We start from the raw sequence: 14,377 nt of genomic DNA, 5'->3' as shown, positions 1-14,377 counted from the left end.
TGAAGAAATAATGACCACAATTTTTCCAAATTTTGTGAAAAACATTAAGTTATAGATCCAAGAGTATCAGTGAACCTCAAGTAGAATAAATATAAAGAAAATCATAGCCAGAGAAAAATGACATATAGGGGAATCTATGGAATGTAGACATAGCTAGAATAGGCCAGTAAAATAATATTTTGAAAGTGCTAAAAAGAAAAAAAAATCCTCTCCATCCAGGATTCTATGTCCAGTGAAATTATCCTTCAAATGTGAAGATAAAAAAAACATTTTTTGAAATAAAATAAAATTAAGAGAATTAATCTCTAGCATACTTGCACTGTAAGGAATGTTAAAGAGAATTCTCTAGGCTGAAGGGAAATGATCTGAATGCAAGTGATGCCAGAGAGAAATCTGGATCTCCAGGAAGGCATAAAATGCATTGACAATGGTAAATAGCTGGATAAATATCAAGGAATGCTTTTCCTTATAATTTTCTGAAGCTACATATATATGTTTAACTTTAAAGTGAAAAACATAGCATTTTATTGTGGGTACTATAAATCACATAGATGTAATACATCTGGAAATTATAGTATAAAGGATGATGGGTGATAAATGTGCCTATATGGTACATTACTCAGGGAAAGGGCCAGCATAATTTTAGTTATTATTGAGACTGTGACTTCATCTGTACCTACAGGTAAGTAAGAAGTATAAAATTGAGGTTATACTTACCTTTTGGCAATCTCCCTGAGTGCAAAGGACTGACATCAGTGATTCCATGAGGGAAGATGTTATATGGTCGGCTTGCTTGATTCTTAAATATAATCTGAAAGTATAAATGAACTATAAGATCAAGTCTTGTTCATGTATCCTTTATAGTAGTTCCTGGAAATCCTTCCCCCTACACATGGACAAAACCAAGGGAGAGGGTGGAAGCAAGGGAGGGAAGTGGGTTTGGCTGGGGTGCAGGGGAGTGGTGGGGGAAAATGCAGATAACTATAATTGAACAACAGTAAAGTAATTTAAAAAAAAGATCAAGTCTTAACAACTAGGTTAAAATATTAACAACTAGAATCAAGAAGAAAAGTGTAGCCTAGCCCCAGAAAACAAAAGCTTCTTATTGTTCAAGTACAACAATTTAAAAATGTGGAAAAGAAAGAAAAGAAAAGAAAAGAAAAGAAAAGGAAAGGAAAGGAAAGGAAAGGAAAGGAAAGGAAAGGAAAGGAAAGGAAAGAAAAGGAAAAATGTAAAGGAAAGGAAAGGAAAGGAAAGGAAAAATGGAAAGGAAAGGAAAAATGGAAAGGAAAGGAAAGGAAAGGAAAGGAAAGGAAAGGAAAGGAAAGGAAAGGAAAGGAAAGGAAAGGAAAGGAAAGGAAAGGAAAGGAAAAAGGAAAGGAAAGGAAAGGAAAGGAAAGGGGCCTTTACTGAGAAACCTAAGTAGCAGTCTGAGCAGTCTTGTGAAAAGAATAAATAAAGTGAGCTTTATCTATATTCAAACCCCTGTAATGTGGATGTAAAGAAGCTTTTGGGCTTTTTTTTTTGAACTGTGATCTTAATAAGAGTAAGTTTTAAATAAGAGTAAAGTATAAAATACACTTAAAAAAAGAACTTCGTTTAGTCTTAGGCTCCTACTGATGTTAGTAGCATGTTCCCCTAGCTCCTAGAATATTTGTGTCAGAATACAGAAATTTTAAAATCAACCTTTTTGAAGTATAAATCACAAGATAAAATGTACTCTTATTGAAAACACAGTTAAAATAACACAAAAGCTTCTTTGCATCCACATTACAGGGGTTTGAGTATAGACAAAGCTCACATTATTTATTCTTTTCACAAGACTGCTCAGACTGCTACTTAGGTTTCTCAGTAAAGGCCCCTTTCCTTTTTTTCCTTTTTTTCAGGAAGTTTAATGTTTAGCTCTACAAAATAGGAAAAAGTAAGAGTCAACTTAAATATTAAAATGTAATAAATGATTTCAATTTCTTCAGGAAGTATTTCTTGCACCTTCACGCACTAATTGAAATTTGAATATCTGCTGAGGACACTGTTTCCCCTCAGCCTTTTCTACCATTGGGCACTGAATTCCCCAACAGTGGAGAGGGAAACAATGATTCAGGTAATAAAATATTCATTGAATGAGCAAGCATGACCAGAAGAACGGTTGATTACATCATTAAGCAAGGGTGGCAGTCACCATCATCTGATTGCATGAGGTTTAAAAGAGAGGAAGGGGGGAAAGCAATAACACAGACTCAGCAGTTGAAACCCTGAGGACATCATCCCAGACTCTACAAATAAGGATTAAAAACCAACTTCCCCTTGCATTCTTGTCTTAAAACCCACTCATTTGGTAAAACCCAGTAAACAGCCTATTTCTTACTTACACCTAAGCAGAACAATGGTGTAGAAGAAACATCACACAGCTCTGCAACTACCTTCTGCATTATATACACAGCTCATGGACAGAGAACAATGTGGTGAAGTTCAGGGGTGGGGTGGGTGGAGTGGGGCAAAAGGGGACATCTATAATAGTGTCAATAATAAAAAAATAATGATCATAAATCTCAAATGGGCACTGAACCTAGCCATTCTATTATGTTTTCCTAGAAGTTCACCTTCTTACCTACTTAGTTGACTATTTGCTTCCTGATTCTCACTCTCAGTTGTTTCTTTTTTTCACTGAGAAGAGAATCATTCAGAATAGACATTCCTCTTCTTCCTACCATCAAATCTACCCACCTCTACCCAGGCCATATTCCCTCCTGTTAAAATCAGCTCCTGTCTAATGCCAACATCTCTTCTTCTGTATTAGTACACAATAAGGCTGTAGCGTCTTCCACTGAAAAAAATTTCCTATTGGAACAGAACAGAAAGCCCAGAAATAGACTCACACATATATAGTCAACTGACTTTTGATGAAGAAGCAAAGACAATGAAAAGAAGTAATAATTATGTATGGTGCCCATTGAGTACTGGAAGTATCAGGGGGAACATTTTGTAAAGTATATACTGAACATTTGAAACTAATAAAAATTATATTGGCTGTGGCCTTGGCTGGTGTGGATCCGTGGATTGAGCACTGTCCTGCAAACCAAAGTGTTGTCAGTTTGTATCCCTGTCAGGGCACATGCCTGGGTTGTGGGCCAGGTCCCCAGATGGAGGCATGCAAGAGGCAACCACACATTGATGTTTCTCTCCCTCTCTTTCTCCTCACCTTTCTCTAAAAATAAATAAAATCTTAAAAAAAATATTGACTGTAAACTATAATTGAAAAAATTTTTAAAAAGGAAAAAAGACAAGAAAAAATAGAAAAGAGTGTGAGAATGGGTCAAAATGGTGAAGGAAGTAAGAAGTTACAAAATAGTCACAGGGAAGTAAAGTGCAGCATAGGGAATATAGGCAATAATATTGCCATAACTATATAGTGCCACATGGGTACTAAAGTCATCAGGGAGAACACTTTGTAAAGCATATTATTGTGTAACCACTATGCTGTACACCTGAAAAAATATATTCAAAAAATTAAAAAAGAAAATAAAGCAAAAACAGTCTTTTTAAACAAATGGCTCTGGAATAACTAAACATCCACATGCAAAAAAAAAAAAAAAAAAAGAGAGAATCTAGTTATAGACCTTAGATCACTCATAAAAATTAACCCCAATGGATAATAGACCTACATAATTTTTTGGAATTCTTTTGTATGTAAGATTTGTCTGTACTCCCTATCTATTAATTTATTCAATCATTTATATCACTACAGACTCAGGGATATTTATTTTATACTTGGGGGGTATAATCTGATACTACTTTATTTATTTTATGTTCAAATTCTTCTAGCTGAGACATTAGAAGCTCTTTAAGTTGTCTTCTCTATTCCTTTGACATTGTCCCTCAATTTTTCTCCTAAGAACACTGGCTAGGATTTCTAGTAAAATATTAAATAAAGTTAGTGTTACCTGTAAATGGTGTCTTGTCCTGATCTTAAACAGAAGAATTTCTGAGTTTCACCACTGTGTATGGTGGTGACTATAGGTATTCTGCAGATCTTTATCAGGATAGACATCCTCTGCAATCCCCATTTCTTATGACTTTTTATTATGAATGGATGTTGAATTTTGATAAATGCTTTTTCTGAAACTATTGAGATTAACAAATGATATTTTGCCCTTTTATGTGTTAATATAGATTACTATATTTCATTTTCTTTTTTAAGTATATTTTATTGATTATGCTATTACAGTTTTCCCAATTTTCTCTCCTCTTTATCCTCCCTCCACTCTGTACCCCCCAACCCTCCAGCATTCCCTCACCACCTTAGTTCATGTCCATGGGTTGTACATGTAAGTTCTCTGGCTTCTCCGTTTTCTATACCATTCTTAACCTCCCCGTCTATTTTATGCCTACCAATTATGCTTCTTATTCCCTGTACCTTTACCCTCTAATTCTTCCCCTCCCTCTCCCCACTGAAAACCCTCCATGTGATCTCCATTTCTCTGGTTCTATTCTGTTCTAGTTGTTTGCTTAGTTTTTGTGTTTTTTTTTTTTTAGGTTCAGTTGTTGATAGTTATGAGTCTGTTGTCATTTTACTTTTGATAGTTTTTTTCCCAAAGATTTTATTTATTTATTTTTAGAGGAGGGGAAGGGAGAGAGAAAGAGAGGGAAAGAAACATAAGTGTGGTTCCCATTTGCATGCCCCCTACTGGGGACCTAGCCTGCAACCCAGGCATGTGACCTGACTGGGAATCAAACCAATGACCCTTTGGTTCCCAGGCCAGCACTTAATTCATTGAGCCACACCAGCCAGGGACTGTTCATACTTTTTTTATCTTCTATTTCTTAGAAGAGTCCCTTTAACATTTCATATAATAAGGGCTTGGTAATGATGAGCTCCTTTAACTTGACCTTATCTGGGAAACACTTTATCTGCCCTTCCATTCTAAATGATAGCTTGCTGGATAAAATAATCTTGGTTGTAGGTCCTTGCTTTTCATCATTTTGAATACTTCTTGTCTGCACCGTTTCTTTTGAGAAATCAGCTGCTGGTCTTTTAAAAATTTTTTAGTGTATTTAAATTTATTTTATTTTATTTTATTATTTTTTATTGTTGTTCAAGCACAATGGGAACTTCTTTGTAGGTAACTCTGCTTTTCTTTTGCTACTTTTAAGATCCTTTATCTAAACTTTGGCATTTTAATTATGATATGTCTTGGTGTAGTCCTCTTTGGGTCCAACTTGTTCAGGATTCTCTGTGCTTCCTGGACTTGTATGTCTATTTCCTTTGCCAAATTAGGGAAGGTTTTTTTTTTCATTATTTTTCCAAATAAGTTTTCAATTTCTTGTTCTTCCTCTTCTGTCGGCCCTATGATTTGGATGTTGGTACATTTAAAGTTGTCCCAGAAGTTCCTAAGCCTATCCTCACTTTAGATTTTTTTTTTCTTCCTGCTGTTCTGATTGAATGCCTTTTCCTTTCTGTGTTCCAAATCATCAGTTTGATTCTCAACTTCCTCCTCTTCACTTTTGGTTCCCTGTAGATTTTTCTGTATTTCACTTAGTGTAATCTTCACTTCTTCCCTTATGTTTTTGCTGTACTCAATGAGTTTCTTGAGCATCCTGATCACTAGTGTTTTGAACTCTACATCTGATAGGTTGGTTATCTCTGTTTCATGTAGTTCTTTTTGGGGGATTCTGTTCTGTTCTTTCATTTGGGCCATATATCTTTGTCTCCTCAATTCAGTAGCCTCCCTGTGTTTGTTTCCATGTATTAGGTAGAGCTTCTGCCCTCTAACAGGCACCTGTAATTGTGTGGGGTGGAGCCTGAGGCAATCGCCATGGTGGTTCAACCTGCTTTGTGGCTCTGTGTGCAGGGGGAGGGCTTGGAGTGGAGACAGTGCCGCTGTCTGTTTTCTGGAGATTTGTCTGGCACTCATCCCATTTCCAGTCACTTTGCCCACTTCCTATATGTGACTGGCATCCTTCCAGATGTTGCCCTGGTGGTGAATCCCAGAGTAGGTGGGATTGTGTATGTTCTATGTTGGTGTGGGCCCCTTAAATAAACTCTCCTGAAAATCTGACAGTTTCTTCCACTGCACCAAACTCCACTGGTTTTTACAGCCATAATTTATGGGGATTTATCTTCCTGGTGCTGGAACCCTGGGCTGTGCAGTCTGGCCTGGGACTGGGATCACTCACTCCAAGGTATCCCTCCTGATTTTTATCCAACACACGTGAATGTGGGACTGCCTCTGCTGCTTGTGCCGCCTCTCCACACCACATTGTGTCTCTCTGCATCTCTGCCCATCTCTGTGACTTCATCCCTCCTACCTGTCTTGGTGAATGTGGCTTCTTTAAATCCTTGGTTGTTGGACTTCCATATAGTTCAAGTTTCTGACAGTTCAGGTTGTTATTTATTTTTAATTTAAATTATTTTATTGTTGTTCAATTGCAGTTGTCCATATTTTCTCTCCACTTCTCCCCCTTACCCCCTCCAAACCCACCTCCCTCCCTTGCTTCCACCCTCCCCCATGGTTTTGTCCATGTGTCCTTTATAGTGGTTCCTGAAAACCCTTCTTCCCACTCCCCACTCCTTCTGGCTATTGTTTGATTGTTCTTAACTTCAATGACTCTGGTTATATTGTGTTTGCTTTTTTTCCTTTGTTGATTATGTTTCAGTTAAAGGTGAGATCATGTGGTATTTGTCTTTCACTGCCTGGCTTACTTCACTTAGCATAATGCTTTCTAGTTCCATCCATGCTGTTGCAATGGTAGGAGCTCCTTCTTTCTTTCTGTTGCATAATATTCCACTGTGTAAATATAACATAGATTTTTGATCCACTCATTTACTGATGGGCACTTAGGTTGCTTTCAGCACTTGGTTATTGTAAATTGTGCTGCTATAAACATTGTGGTGCATAGGTTCTTTTGGATTGGTATTTCAGGGCTTTTAGGGTATAATCCCAGCAGTGGAATTGCTGGGTCAAAACGCAGTTCCATTTTTAGTTTTCTGAGGAAATTCCATACTGTTTTCCACAGTGGCTGCACCAGTCTACATTCCCACCAACAGTGAACTAGGGATCCCTTTTCTCTGCATCCTCTCCAACACTTGTTTGTTGATTTGTTTACGATGGCCATTCTGACTGGTGTGAGATGATATCTCATTGTGGTTTTAATTTGCATCTCTCTGATTGCTAGTGATGCTGAGCATCTTTTCAGATGTCTCTGGGCCCTCTGTATGTCCTCTTTGGAGAAGTGTCTGTTCAAGTCTTTTGCCCATTTTATAATTGTGTTTTTTGTCTTCCTGGAGTGGAGTCATGTGAGTTCTTTGTATATTTTGGAGATCAAGCCCTTCTCTGAGGTGTCATTGGGAAATATGTTTTCCCACATGGTTGACTCTCTTTTCATTTTAATGCTGTTTTCTTTAGCCATGTGGAAACTTTTTAATTTGAAGAGGTCCCATTTGTTTATTCTTTCCTTTATGTCCCTTGCTCTAGGGGACTTATCTGTGAAGATGTTGCTGCATGGAATGTCTGAAGATTTTCCTGCCAATGTTTTCCTCTAGGACTTTTATGGTGTTACGACTTATATTTAAGTCTTTTATCCACCTTGAATTTATTTTTGTGTATGGTGTGTGTTGGTGACTGGGATTCATTTTTTGCATGTAGCTGTCCAGATCTCCCAACATCATTTGTTGAAGAGGCTATTTTTGCTCCATTTTATGCTTCTTCCCCCTTTGTCAAATAGTAATTGACCATACTGACATGGGTTTATTTTTGGGCTCTCTGTTCTGTTCCATGTTATTTGTTTTGAGAAATAGTTATAATTCTCTCTGTGGTTGCATGAGAAGGCTAAGCGTGTCTACCTATGCCTCCATCTTGAGAAGCCTCTATTTGATTCTTTTTGATGTTATATTGAATAAAATTGTTTTCTTGATTTCATTTGCAGAGTATTCATTGATAAGAATATACAGAAATATATAGAAATAAAACAACTTTTAATATTCATGTTGTATATCACAATTTGTTAAACTTGTTTATTAGTTCTAACAGCTTTTTAGTAGGACTTTCTACATAAAAGATCATGTTATCTGCAAATAAAGACAGTATTATTTCTTCCTGTCCAATTCAAATGCCTCTAATTTCTTTTATTTTTGGCTCATTTCATTGGCTTCTAATACAGTATTAAATAAAAGTGATAAGAGTAGATATCTTAGCTTGTCCCCAATCTCAAAGGGAAAATTTTCATTTTTCATCATATCATAAATTTTTCTTCAACATTCTTCATCAGTTAAAGACCTTGACTCCTGTTGCTAGTTCTCTGAGGGTGTTTCTATCATGAATGGGTAGTGGATTTTGTTAAGCCCCTTTATCCACCTATTTATTATATGATCATGTGCTGCTTGCCTTTTATTGAGTTATGGTATATTTCATTAACTTCCATATGTTTAACTACCCTTGTATTCCTGGGATAAATCCCACTTGATCATTGTATATAATCTTTTAAAAGTGTTGCTAGATTTGGTTTACTAATGTGTTGTACAGAATTTTTTATCTATATTCACGAGGGGTATTAGACTCTAGTTTCCTTTACAATTTTTGAGGTTTTTTTGTGGTGTAATGTATGGTTTATCCTTGAAAATGTTTCATGTACACTTGAAAAGAATGTATATTCTATTGGAGTTGTGTGAACTTTGTATAGGTGGCTGTTATGCTTAATTGTTTTTTAAAATATATTTTATTGATTATGCTATTACAGTTTTCCAATTTCCCCCTGTTTATTCCCCTCAACCCTGCACACCGGCTCCCATCACCCCCCTTTAGATCAAGTCCATGGGTCATACACATAAGTTCTTCTACATTTCCTATACTATTCTTAACCTCCCCCTATTTTCTGCCTACCATTTATGCTATTTAATCTCTGTACCTTTTCCCCTTCTCTCCCTGTCCCAATTCCCCACTGATAACCACCCTCTATGTGATCTCCATTTCTGTGATTCTGTTCCTGTTCTAGTTGTTTGCTTAGGTTTTTTTTTTGGTTCAGTTGTTAATAGCTGTGAGTTTGTTGTCATCTTACTGCTCATATTTTACTCATTATCTTTTTTTCTTACTTATTTACTTACTTACTGCTCATTATCTTTTTTTTCTTAGATTAAGTCCCTTTAACATATCATGTCATAGGGGTGGGTGATGATGAACTCCTTTAATGTGACCTTATCTGGGAAGTGCTTTATCTGCCTTTCCATTCTAAATGAAAGCTTTGCTGGATAGAGTAATCTTGGATGTAAGTCCTTGCCTTTCATGACTTCAAATACTTCTTTCCAGCCCCTTCTTGCCTGCAAGATTTCTTTTGATAAATCATCTGACAGTCTTGTGGGAACTCCTTTGTAGGTAACTGTCTCCTTTTCTCTTGCTGCTTTTAAGATTCCCTTCTTATCTTTCATCTTGGGCAATATAATTATGATGTGCCTTGGTGTGTGCTTCCTTGGGTCCAACTTCTTTGGGACTCTCTGGGCTTCCTGGACTTCCTGGAAGTCTATTTCCTTTGCCAGATTGGGGAAGTTCTCCTTCATTATGTTTTCAAATAAGTTTTCAATTTCTTGCTCTTCCTCTTCTCCTTCTGGCACCCCTATGATTCAGATGTTGGAATGTTTAAAGCTGTCCTGGAGGTTCCTAAGCCTCTCCTCATTTTTTTTTTTTTCGAGTTCTTATTTCTTCATTCTGTTCTGGTTAATTGTTTCTTTCTTCCTTCTGGTCCAAACTGTTGATTTGAGTCCTGGTTTCTTTCCTGTCACTGTTGGTGCCCTGTACATTTTCCTTTATTTCACTTTTCATAGCCTTCATTTTTCCCTCTAATTTGTAACCATATTTAACCACTTCTGTGAGCTTCCTTATTACTAGTGTTTTGAACTGTGCATCTGATAGGTTGGCTATCTCTTCTTTGCTTAGTTGTATTTTTTCTGGAGTTTTGTTCTATTCTTTCATTTGGCCCATATATATATATATATATATATATATATATATATATATATATATATATATATGTTTCAGCATATCTGTTACATCTAAGGGGTGGAGCCTTAGGTTTTCACCAGGGCAGGGCAACCCACTTGGCTGCATTGTGGATCTGTATGTGGAGGAGGCATCTGAGAGGAAAAATGCCAGTTGCTCTGCTCTCTGCTGGTTTTCAGTCACTTCCTCCACTACCCACAAGCAAATTGGGCCCTTCTGGTGCTGAGTTGCTGGTGGGTGGGTTTGTGTCCATTCTAGGACCCTGTGCATCTCTTCAACAAACTCTTCTGTGAGGGTGGGAGTTTCTCCCACTGCCACAACCCTCACAGGTTTTTTCAGTCACAGGTTTTGAGGCTTTATTTCCCTGCACTGGATTGTGTGGTCTGTCTCACTCCCCAGTTGTTCATTCTGGTTTATCTGCAGACAAATGTGGACTGCCCTGTCCACCAGCCACTGCTTTACTGCGAGTCTTCTCCACTCAGTTGCCCATCTCCACCCCTCCTACCAGCCTGGATGAATATTTCTTCTTTAGCTCCTTGGTTGTCAGACTTCCATACAGTTTGATTTTCTGTCAGTTCATTTTTTTTTTTTTAGTTTTTAAATTTGTTGTCCTTCTTTTGGTTGTGTGAGGAGGCATAGTGTGTCTCCCTGTGACTTCATCTTGGCTGGTGCTCAGCTGGTTTTTAGGTGAAATGAAATCAGCCATTTGCTGATAACTTTGGAGCTGAGTGATGGGTTCAAAGTAGTTTATTTTACTATTCTGTTTACTTCTGGATATGTTTGAAAATTTCTGCATAAAGTGTAAAGAATAATCCTCAAATTTTTACATTAAAAAAAAAAGCTCAATAGGATTCAGCAAGGTGCCCAGAGCATAACTTACATAAAGCAAACAATGAGGTAGATCTATATATCTTTCTGTGAAATGATATCCAAAATATACTGTTAAATTTTTAAAAGTCAAAGTACAGAACAATTTCTATACTGCTCCTGTTTTGTGTAAAATATATACACATACACTTGTATATGTATACACTATTTCTGGATGAGAATATATAAACTGACAGCAATGATTGCTTGTCAGACTACAGAATTGGAAGTTTGAGAGGGTGGATAACTTGATTTTCATTGTATACCCTTTTTTTTGCCTTTTGAATTACTCTTACTGGCTAATTCAAAAGTAAATACAATTTATGGAGAAAAATGTATAAGAATAGCTCATTAAAATTCTGAAGAAGTAAAATGATGGAAGACTTGCCCTACAAATATGAAGACATATTACAAGTTGCTATTGTCATTAAAATAGTGTGATAATAGATAACTTAAAGAGAACAAATTTTAGCAATTTATTGTTTTATAAAGAAGGCATTTTTAAATTAGCAAAGAAAGAATTGATTGACCAATTGGCTGTCATTTGGGGGATCCTTATATGACACTTTGCACTATACCCAAAAGAAACTTCCAGAGCAATTAAATTGCTTATTGTAAAAATAAAACTATAAAAGTAAAATAATAAAATATAGTAGACTATTTTTTAATCTCTTGGGCATGGTGAAGACATTCCTAGGCAGAAAACATAAGTAAAAAGATTGATAAAAATTGACTATATATAAATAAAGCTGTTAACATCTTTGCACAGGTTTTGTGTAGACATAAATTTTCAACTTCTCTGCATAAATATCAAACAGCTGGATCATATGTTAACAGCATCTTTAGCTTATAAGAAACTGCTGAGTTGTCTTTCAAATTGGCTATACCATTTTACATTTCTACCAGCAATCAATGCAAGTCTTTCTTGCTCCAAAACTCACTAGCCTTTGTTGCAATCAAGATGTCCTTCAGTAGGAGAATAAATAAACTTTTGTGCATCCAAACAATGAAATATTATTCAACACTAACCATTAATAAGCTATAAAGCCATTCCAATAAGGTTATATACTGTATGATTCTAAATATGTGACCTTCTGGGAAAGGCAAAACTATGAAGTCAGTAAACAGATTAGTGGTTACTAGGGACTGGGGAGAGGGACAGATAAATACACAGAGCATAAAGGATTTTTAGGACAGTGAAACCACTCTGATACTGTAATGATGGATACCTGTTATACATTTGTCCAACATCAAGTGTGAACACTGATGTAAAATATGAAAAAAAAAGATTGACTATATAAAAATAAAAAATCTTTGTAGGACAAAATACATCATAAAGGAGTTAAAGTACAAGTGACAGATTAAGAAAAGCACTTGAAAGATAGTATGCCAATATCTATAATGCATAAAGCCTTCTACAAATATATAAGCAAAGATGTCCATTCTAATAGAAAACTGGGCAAAACTTAAAAGCAGGAAACTTATGGAGGGTGTCACATAAATAGGTAACAAATATGAAACACTCGGCAATTTCACTACTAACCAAGGAAATGCAAATGAAGACAATATATAATCTTTTGCTTATCAGATTGGAAAATATTATGCAGGTTTATAATATGTTATTGGCAATGATGTGGGGAAAGGGGCACTCATATAGTCTCAGTGAAGGTATAAATTGACACAGAACTGTTGAAAGGCATGTTGACAATATCTAACAAAATTCCATGTTGGGAAAGGCACTCTCATGTGCACAGTCTTTTGGCCCTCTCTTAGCTACATAAAACTGGGCCTTGGGCCTGGAACATTTGCTTATTAGGAAATAAAGAGTCCACACAGCCTGTTCCAGGCTTATTACCTTGTGTAAGTATATCTTTTTTTGTTTCAGTCTCAATGAATTTTCTTTTGTTCTACATAAGCATGTGTATTCATAGGCCTTAGGCATGCCCCCAACTTTCAGTATTTTAGACTCCATGGAGTAAGGGGGAGAGGTAGTTGTTGGGATCTTACTGCTGCAGTAGGAGAAGGGTGCACATAGGCAAACTGCTCTGTGTTGGCTGCCAGGTGAGACCCGCTAGCCATTGGAACTCATGCACACTATTGGAGCTGATATCTTGCTCTAATATGTCTCTTCTGTATATGAGTAAAAGTGTTATTCCATCCAATCTTTGACTATGTTGTGTCTACCTTGGCTACTCTAATACCAATATATAGTGGACAGATGTTTCTGGACTTTTTTTCCTGATGGCTAGCATAGCAATCATATTTGCTATCCCCCAGGTAGAGTCCTCCTCTGGCATAGGTAACTAGTGCACGGTGTTCTGCTGAAAACTCTATGTATAATAATCAGCATCCCTTGCAACATTCTTTTTTATTTTTTGAAGATTTTATTTATTTATTCTTAGAGAGAAAGGAAGGGAGGGAGAGAAACACCGATTGGCTGCCTCTCACACATGCTCTGACCAGGGACTGGCCCGCAACTCAGACCTGTGCCCTGACCAGAATCAAACCAGTGAACTTTTGTTTTGTGGGATGATGCTCAACCCACTGAGCCATACTGGTCAGGGCCTTTCTGACATTCTTGAGCTGTTGAATTGATATAACCAACTATCTAGCTCCAAACTCATTGTAGAAAAATGAACCCCCTTTTTTAAAACTACTGTTCATTGAATATTTTATTCTTTGCAGCATAAGCATTCTTAATAGCTTATATTAAGGTCAACAAACATTTTCTGGAAAGGACTGAATAGTAAATGCTCTAGGCTTTGTGAGCTATATCTAGTCTATGTCACATATTCTTCTCATTGTTATTCTTTTTTTTACAACTCTTTTTTAAAATATATTTTATTGATTATGCTATTACAGTTGTCCCATTCCCCCCTTCTCTCCCCTCCACCCTGTGCCCCCTCACCCACCCACGTTCCCCCCCTTTAGTTCATGTCCATGTGTCATACTTATGAGTTCTTTAGCTTCTACATTTCCTGTACTATTCTTGCCCTCCCCCTATCTATTTTCAACCTACATTCCCTTTAGCATTTCATAAAATAAGGGCTTGGTGATGATGAACTCTTTTAACTTGACCTTATCTGAGAACCACTTTATCTTCCCTTCCATTCTAAATGAGAGCTTTGCTGGATAGAGCAATCTCGGATGTAGGTCCTTGCTTTTCATGACTTGGAATACTTCTTTCCAGCCCCTTCTTGCCTGTAAGGTCTCTTTGGAGAAATCAGCTGACAGTCTGATGGGAACTCCTTTGTAGGTTACTGTCCCCTTATCTCTTGCTGCTTCTAGGATTCTCTCCTTCGTTTTTACCTTGGCTAATGTAATTATGATGTGCCTTGGTGTGTTTCTTCTTGGGTCCAACTTCTTTGGGGCTCTCTGAGCTTCTTGGATTTCTTGGAAGACTGTTCCCTTTGCCAGATTGGGGAAGTTCTCCTATATTATTTGTTCAAATACGTGCTCAATCTGTTGCTTTTCCTCTTCCCCTTCTGGTACCCCTATAATTCGGATGTTGGAATGTTTAAAGG

The 14,377-nt window shown here is 36.8% G+C and overlaps 1 protein-coding gene across 1 annotated transcript in view; it reads right to left on the bottom strand.

Moving 5' to 3' along the window:
* Positions 1 to 14,377, bottom strand: part of F8 (coagulation factor VIII) — a 195,584-nt gene that overhangs the window by 111,708 nt on the left and 69,499 nt on the right. The window contains exons 10-11 of the mRNA XM_036016343.1: positions 680 to 811; positions 315 to 319 (exon numbers count right to left, since the gene is read on the bottom strand). Coding sequence (XP_035872236.1) covers positions 315 to 319; positions 680 to 811 — 137 coding nt within the window. The remainder of the gene's footprint in view (positions 1 to 314; positions 320 to 679; positions 812 to 14,377) is intronic.

The sequence above is a fragment of the Phyllostomus discolor genome, chromosome X (genome assembly GCF_004126475.2).
Source record: "Phyllostomus discolor isolate MPI-MPIP mPhyDis1 chromosome X, mPhyDis1.pri.v3, whole genome shotgun sequence".
Classification (NCBI taxonomy): domain Eukaryota; kingdom Metazoa; phylum Chordata; class Mammalia; order Chiroptera; family Phyllostomidae; genus Phyllostomus; species Phyllostomus discolor.
This window is presented reverse-complemented; position numbering and strand designations above follow the sequence as displayed.